This window comes from Orycteropus afer, unplaced genomic scaffold (assembly GCF_000298275.1).
Source record: "Orycteropus afer afer isolate SDZICR_OR568_19922 unplaced genomic scaffold, OryAfe1.0 scaffold01051, whole genome shotgun sequence".
Taxonomy (NCBI): domain Eukaryota; kingdom Metazoa; phylum Chordata; class Mammalia; order Tubulidentata; family Orycteropodidae; genus Orycteropus; species Orycteropus afer.
The window spans coordinates 234,267-242,397 of record NW_006922638.1 but is presented as its reverse complement, the minus strand read 5'-3'; the positions used below and the strand labels follow the sequence as shown (position 1 = coordinate 242,397).

General features: G+C 39.9%; 1 protein-coding gene across 1 annotated transcript in view; it reads left to right on the top strand.

The window, feature by feature from the left end:
• JADE3 (jade family PHD finger 3) overlaps positions 1-8,131 on the top strand; it is a 136,118-nt gene that overhangs the window by 63,645 nt on the left and 64,342 nt on the right. The window contains exon 4 of the mRNA XM_007958623.2: positions 6,194-6,384. Coding sequence (XP_007956814.1) covers positions 6,194-6,384 — 191 coding nt within the window. The remainder of the gene's footprint in view (positions 1-6,193; positions 6,385-8,131) is intronic.

The following is an 8,131-nucleotide window of genomic DNA, read 5'->3' as shown; positions in this document are numbered from 1 at the left end:
AAATCCAAGGAGATACCTTCATGGTGTTCCTGCCTATCCAGAAAGCAACTGGGGTAGGCCACCTAATCCCAGATGAGGTCCAGCTGACCCAGAGAAGTTCCAGCTGACCCAGACGATGTCTTGGGGCAGGATACCTGGACCTGGAAAGATTGTGACAGCCCTAATGGTAGCTGCAAGCAAGGTGCCTGCTTCCAGAAGTAATTTCTGCCAGACCAGAAAGTAGCTGGGGACAGGTAATCTGGTCCCAGAAAAAGTTCTGCTGTACCAAAAGGCAGCTGGCCACAGGACCCTAGCTCCAACAAAAAATTCCTGTCATCCCAAAAGGTGTCTGAGTGCAGGGCAGCTGCTCTTGGAATGGCCCATGGAGAGAGAAAGTTGAATGACTTTGGACAGGAAGCTTCCTGGTGGAGTGGGTTGCCTTTGGGCATTAATTGGCAGAAGCTGAGAGCCCAAGGAAACAGGAAGCAGAGCTTCAGCCTCCAGGGGTAGCACCATGGCCTCTGGGAGTGGAACCACCACAGCCTCCTAGGTTTCAAAGAGTCACATCTTCACCAACTTGGTTCTGGAGTGTGGGACTGCCATTCATGGGGGCCAGTGGGTTGGGGCCATAGCCATTGCCCAATAGTGAGGGGGCAGGGCTGCCATGTCCAAGAGGCAGAGGAATGGTGCCTACTAGGCCAAAGGGGTGAGGTCTCTGCTCAGATAGACTGGGCCTGGTTTTGAGTGGCTGGGCAGCTGGATGTAGTTATTCCTCATGATGAGACTGCTAATCAACTCCATGGTGGAATCTGCTGTGAGCAGCTGAATAGCTACTTTAGGAATGTGGTCTGCTTCTAGTATATAAGAAGATGCTGTGAGAAAGGTCTGGAGCTTTTGGCACATATGGACCCTACATTTGGCTGAGTCTTGGTGTTTCTGGGCTTGAACTAATGGCCTGCTATATTGCTTGATAATATTTGGATTATTTTACTTATTGACCTTGGCTTTGTTAGCCTCAGCAGCCAGCAGCTGCCTGAGTTAAGAGACACCACCAACTCCAGTGGGCCAGGAGCAAGAGGCAGAGCTGAAGCCCAAGATCGAGCCCCTAGATCTGGCACTTCAAACTCAGACTTCTAGCCTCCAAAACTGTAAGAGAATAAATCCCTGTTTATTAAAGCCATACCTTTGTGGTAATTCTGTTAGAGCAGCACTAGATGACCAAAACACCAGCTTAAACAAAAGGTTTACATAAGATCCACAATCTTATAATACCAAAAATCTACAGGTTTAAATAAAAAAATCACTTACCATACCAAGAACTAGAAAAATCTCAACTTGATCAAAGACAACCAACATATGCTGACAATTAGAATAGCTGTCTTAAGGCAACCATCATAAAATTGCTTTAACAAGCAATTATGAACACATTTGAAGCAAATGAAAAAATTATAAATCTCAGCAAAGAAATAGAAGATATAAAGAACAAAATGGAAAATTTAGAATTGTAAAATATTATAACTGAAATTTTAAAACATAATTAATAGGTTCAGCAGCAGAGTAGAAGCAGCAGAGAAAGAATCTGTGAACTTCAAGATAGAGCAATAGAAATCACCCAGCCTGAACAAAAGAAAGAATATAGACTGAAGAAAAATGAACAAAACATCCAGTACTGGGACAACTATAATGCAAGATCTCTTTCAAGTCATTGGAGTCCCAGAAGGAACAGAGAAAGGAGAGTCTGAAAATTTATTTGAGAAAATAATGACTGAAATTTCCCAAAAATGACAAAAGATATTAACTGTCCAGATTCAGAAATGACACCATACCTATAAAAGAAAAACAATTCAAATGACAACAGAGGAGTTCAGACCAAGAACTCTTATAGAATGAGGGGAGATTTCAGAAAGTACCTTTGTCATTAGAACAAAAATGTTTTACAAGATTTTTTAAATAGTTGTTCTGGTTATCTATTGCTGCATAACAAATTAACCTAAACTTTAGTGACTTAAAACAACAATCATTTGTTATATTTCACTTTTTTGGGGGTAAGGAATTCAAGAAGATCTCAGATGGGTGATTCTTCTGCTTTACATGGCATTGACTGAGGTCACCCTGGTGGTACTCACCTGGTGTCTAGACTGGTTTGGAAAGTCCAAGATTACTTCACCCACGTGTCTCTAGTCTTGGCAAAGATGTCACTTTGAGGACTAAGCCATTGTCTTTTCAGCCTCATGTGCATGTGAAAGCTGGACAGTGAATGAGGAGCACCGAAGAAGAATTGATTTGTTTGAATTGTGCTGTTTCCAAAGAATATTGAAAATACCATGGACTACGAGAAGAATGAGCAAATCTGTCTTGGAAGAAGTACAGCTGGAATGCTCCTTAGAACCAAGAATGGTCAGATTTTGTTTCTCATGCTTTGGTCATGTTGTCGGAAGAAACCAGTCCCTGGAGAACAATGTCATGCTTTGTAAAGTGGAGGGTCAGAGAAAAAGGGGAAGACCCTCAACGAGATAGATTGACACATGGCTACAACAGTGGGTTCAAGCATAGCAACAATTGTAAGGATAGTACAGGACTGGGCAGTATTTCGTTCTGTTGTACATAGGATCACTATGAGTTGAAACTGACTCAATGTCACCTAACAACAACAGCAGCATAGAGGATCTTGACACTAATCAATGCTAAACAACAAGCTTCAGATCTTTTTTTTTTTTTAAGACTTTAATTTGTATGTTTTAATTAGTTTCTATTTCAGTAAAATTCTAATGGAAGAAAAACAATTCTTCATTTTTGGTCTAAAAAAACATACATTGCAAGTTATATAACACACAAATGGTTAGTGATGTATTTACCACATATGGGTGTGTTTTAAAAATTTTAGATGAACTATTTAAAAGCAGAGCTAATCAATATATAAAACATTATATATTATATGGGCTTACACACATAAACATGTACCCGTACACATGTGTGTGTATGTAAATAGATGGGATCATTAGCTAACTTGCTTTTTGACTTAACAATATATCATTTTGCACTTCTGCATCATTAATGAAACTGAAAGAGTAAGTAATTGGATATTCAGACAGCCCCCAATTTCTCCTTGGAATGTAAACTTTGGACTAACTGGGCTCATCCCTTATCCACTATTTCATTACTCAACATTTTATATTTACAATAGTAAAAAATCTAATACTTGACTATTCTGCAGAGTAACAAGGCAGCAGCAGGCATGGCAGTAATGGCTCCAAAGTGTACCCTTTCTCAAAGCTAAAGCTGCACTGCCTGGTGTCCTGTACTCCCTCCTGCCAAGAAGGGGTGCTGCAGCCATGGCCTTTGGGTGAATACACAGGCAGCAATGAGCCAGTAGGGACCTGTTCTGGTTCCCAGCTCCTATACGGCATGACACCCTGCAGCTCAAAATTGCTATGGAGTAGGAAGGGAAGAAAGAAGGATGCATCAAAGAGGGTATTTTGAAGAAATGTGTGTGAGTTTAATGACATCCCAAAGTGAGCCCGACTGGGCCAAATACCTCTGCCATGGTGGGGTCAGGTGCATGGCTAGGCTCCTAGTATCCTGTATCAGGAAGCCCCGAGCCTTGATGACTCTCCTGATGTGGAGGGTAGAGCTCCACTTGAAGGTGGCTCCCCAAGAGAAGCTCTGACCCAGCATATGAAGAAGGTGAAGTGGTTAAGCCCTGAGCTTTCCAGTCACACAGCCCAGTTCTAACCAACGTTACCTCTTCTAAGCCTCCTTCTCTGCAGAGAAATAATCAATCCATGATTGTACTTGTCACAGGAGCTCTGGTGGCGTAGTGCCTAAGGCATTTGACTGCTAACCAGAAGGCTGGCAGTTGAAACCCACCAGCCACTCCTCAGAAGGAAGACTGGGCAATCTACTTCCATAGAGATACCACCTCAGAAACCCAAGGACAGGTCACTATGAGTTGGATCCAACTCGACGGCTTTTTGGTTTTTTGGTTTGGACTTGTCACAGTGATGAGCAAACCAGTACATGTTAACTGTTATTATTTCTATTATCATATTTTCTAAATAAAAAAAAATCATACAAATGGATGGTCTGAAAGCAGGAAAAAAAACGTTCTCTTTTCACAGAGCCAATTTTCACATAAATACTTAGTCTTTGGAACCTAGCCATGTCAATAAATGAGAAATAGATGTACTTTATTCACTAAACTGCCAATTTGACATTTTCATCTGGATGTCCAGTAGACATCTCAGACTTAAAATGTCTCAAATTTGAACTACTGATCTTTTTTCCAAACCAGTTCTACCTGCAGTTTCCATATTTAACTGATGGAAAATTCATTCTTCTAACTCTTGTCATTGCAGTTTATTCAGGCCAAAATCCTTAATCCGAAATCTGTGAGTTTTCATTGTCTCATATCCCATATTCACTGCATCAGGAGATCCTTTTGGCTTTACTTTCAAAATGTATTAATTTCTTATGGTAAGCCAGAGCAAGAACATCCCTTAATAAATGAGGACACAAGCCTGCCCCCTCCCACTCCTGTAAATATTTGGTCATCAGATCTTTCCCACCTCCTCTTCCTCTCCTCACTTCACTTTTCCCATATTTCCTACCCCCTCCAATTTAGGCACCAGCATTCTACCACTCTTGTTTCCAGGTATGAAAATTCAGTGAGGAACACAATATGCAGAGTACTTTCATACACATTAATTAAAGCTTGAAGTAGCTAGTAGTCCTTTGGCAGTTGTTCTAGTTACTGTTGCTATATAATAAATTGCCCCCAAACTTAGCAACTTGAAGCAGCCATATTACCATACTCAAGGATTCCGTAAGTCAGGAATTCAGACAGGGCACAGTGGGGATGACTTGTCTCTGCTCCATGATATCTAGAGCCTCATCTAAGAAGATTCAATGGCAAGGCTGGAATCATCTGAAGGCTTGTTCACTAACATTTCTGTTGCCTTGACTAGCTTGACCTGCAGATTCCATGTGGCCTCTTCACATAGTTTGGCTTCCTCACAGCATGACAACCTTGGCTTCTTACAGACTGCGGTCTTACACTTCTTACAGGGCTCCATCAGGGCTCCATGTGCACATGTTCAATGATCAGAGTAAAAGCTACATTCCCTTTCATGACCCAGCAATTCTCATAGCATCACTTCTGCCATATTCTTTGGTCAGAACAGTCACCGAAACTCCCACGAACCTGGGAGGGAAAATAGAAGTCACCACTTGATTAAAGAGTGGCAAAGTCACATTGTAGATGAGCGTATGGAATTGGGAGATACTGTTGTGGCCAGGTTTGGAAAATACCACCTGCTGCAGAGGTTATAATTGTCCTTTATTTCAGGTATGAGTCATGGCAGCTTGGAGAGAAGTGGTCAGCCCAGAGTGGCAAGACTAACAAGAAGCATCTTGATAAATGACTCATAGAGATAATATTGCAAGGGGATACTATTTAGTTACTTTTTAAGAAATTTATTTCAAGCCTTTAAAAAATCTGTGATATTTATTTGTGCAGTTTCTATGCTTTTTACAAATGATTCTAATATGCCCATTTGGGAATGTAGTATAGTCTGTACCTGCTGAACATTTATATATGAACTAAAGAAATGCTGAGGACTCACTGTGTAAGTGATAATTGTTAGTAAGAAAATGGAATCTTACAGAAACTAAATAATTGCCCATGATCACAGAGTAAGTGAAGGGCAGGAAAAAAAAACCCACAGGCCTTTGTGAGTCTAGGGCCTATATTCTTTACTACCATCCAATATTGCCTTCATGACAAGAATTATGAGTTTGGCTGCAGTATTTCTTTAGTATGGAATCTGGCTGTGCCTTTGAGCAGCTCCTCCCATCCAGGTTTCCCTTTCTAAATAAATGTGGGGGTCATTACATCAACAACACACAATAATGTAATAAAATTTTATTACAACAAATAGTAGTAGGGACCCAGGATACATGAGGGTGAGTGAAGCCAATTATTAGCAGCCAGAGAATTCACAGCAGATGACAAGACTACTGAGTTTTTATAACTATTTGCTTTCTAGAAAAAAATCTCCCATACCTGTCAGAGAGCAGATGAGGGGTTTTACCCAGAGTGGAAAGGGAGAGCAACCAATTCCACTATATAGCCTGAGTACTGTTGGACCCATCCTATCAGTGCCTGGAATCTGTCATTTGTTCGTTCTTATCAGTGTCTCTCCCTTGGCTTTTCTAGAATTACAGCTGAGAAGGCAAAGGAGGTTCTGTTCATTCGGCCCCGGAAGTATATTCATTGCTCCATCCCAGAACCCACAGAGCCTGGCTATATCAGCATCCTAGAACTCGCAGCATCTGTGTGTCGCTACGACCTAGATGACATGGACATCTTCTGGCTACAAGAACTGAATGAAGACCTTGCAGAAATGGGTCAGTATGTTTTCTCATAAGTAAGTTGTGCTTTAACTCAGCTCGTGATTTTCTTTCTTTTTCTTAAAGTTGTCAGAACCCTTTAACTTGCTTTCTGTCTTGTGGTTTCCTTTCTAGCCCTTTAGGTTTGTTTGTCTTTTTCCTTTAATCTTATCTTAGTTATTCTTCAGATGCATAAATATATTGAAATAGAGTGGTCACATTTAAATCTGTCCTTTCCTCATTCATGGTGAGCAGCACAGATCAGGGACGACAAGTAGGTTTCACAAGGTGTCTTCCTTAATGAGAGTGTTTCTGGCTGATTGGAATTTTGGTTGAGAAGGATTCTGAGGCTGGTTCCTGATCAGTGAGCAGGGTAAAGGTAGAGTTACCTCTGCCAGGGGTTTACCGTCTCCACATCATGGAGAGAAGCTCCAACTTCAGCATTAGGCAGCACCACTACAACTGAAAGGTTGCTGTGACCAGCACCCTTAATTTTGCTGTCTGGAGGAAGAGTGGCAGGGGATATGGATTAAAGGGCTAAGACAAAATATCTCCAAAGCAGTTCTTACCTACCTCCAGTAAGTTATAAAGTTGTCATACAACTTAAAAAAAATAAAACAAGGAAACATAATAATTTTAATGTATGCCAGCAATGCTAGGAGGTGCTGGGCTTAAAGGAAACTCACTTTACATTTATACACACCTCTTTTTAATCTGTCTTTATTCTGAGCATGTTTAGAGCCAAGTGTTCCTATGGAATTGTGAGTGGTTTTAAAGTCTCCATATGAGGTATGGTGAAGAATATGTTTGATTTCATTTTTCTTTCATTCATGTTTGTTCATTATTAATACAATACGAACTAGTGGTTTTTCTTTTCTTCTTTCTCTCCCTTCTTTGTTTTCTTTCTTTAGAGTTTGGCACCTGAATGCACTTGAATAAAAAATTAAAATTGTATTAAGTACAGTTTGGCCTTACAGTGTTAGTTTCTGCCAGTAAGCTCTCCTTATTCTTTGCTTTTTTATTTGGGGAAGTCTTTTTAGCCTGTGTCTTCTCTTGTTCTGCCCTCTGAAGGGAGAAGGGGGTCAATTTATGGTGAGAAACACAAAGAAGAGAATGAAAGACTGACAGAGAAGGAAAATTGCGGTATGAGAGTATAATCAAGTGGGTTTAATGGTTCAGTGTTCCATTATGTTTATGAGTAGCATCTGTATATATTACAGTCATTACAGTGCTGCCTTCAGCATGAAACCACCTAATTGGTATTTTGCAACTAATTCCCCTTGGATGACTTCTTTTTTTTTTTAAATAAACTTTTATTTGAGTGTAATTTTTATTTTATAGAAAAGTTGCGTATGTAATGCAGAGTTCCCATATATCCCTCACACAATTTTCATTTCCCCTAGTGTTAACATATGACATTACCGTGGTATATTTGTCAAAACTAAGAAACTAATACAAGTACACTATTAACTAAACTTCAGACTTTATTGGGATTTCACTGATTTTTCCATTAATGACTTTTTTCCGTTCCAGTATCCTATGAAGTATACCACAGTACATTTAGACTTGGATGAATATTAAAGGGGGATTATCTTATCTGAAGTTTTCCTAGGGAAACATTGTGATGAGGCTTCTAAGAGCTTAAAATAAACTTTTAAAAATCAATATTAAATTAAGCGTATTTTGTTTGATTTAAAGATAAAAATTAAGTAATTTCCTGTTGTTGTTGTTGTTAAGTGCCGTCGAGTCGTTTCCGACTCATAGC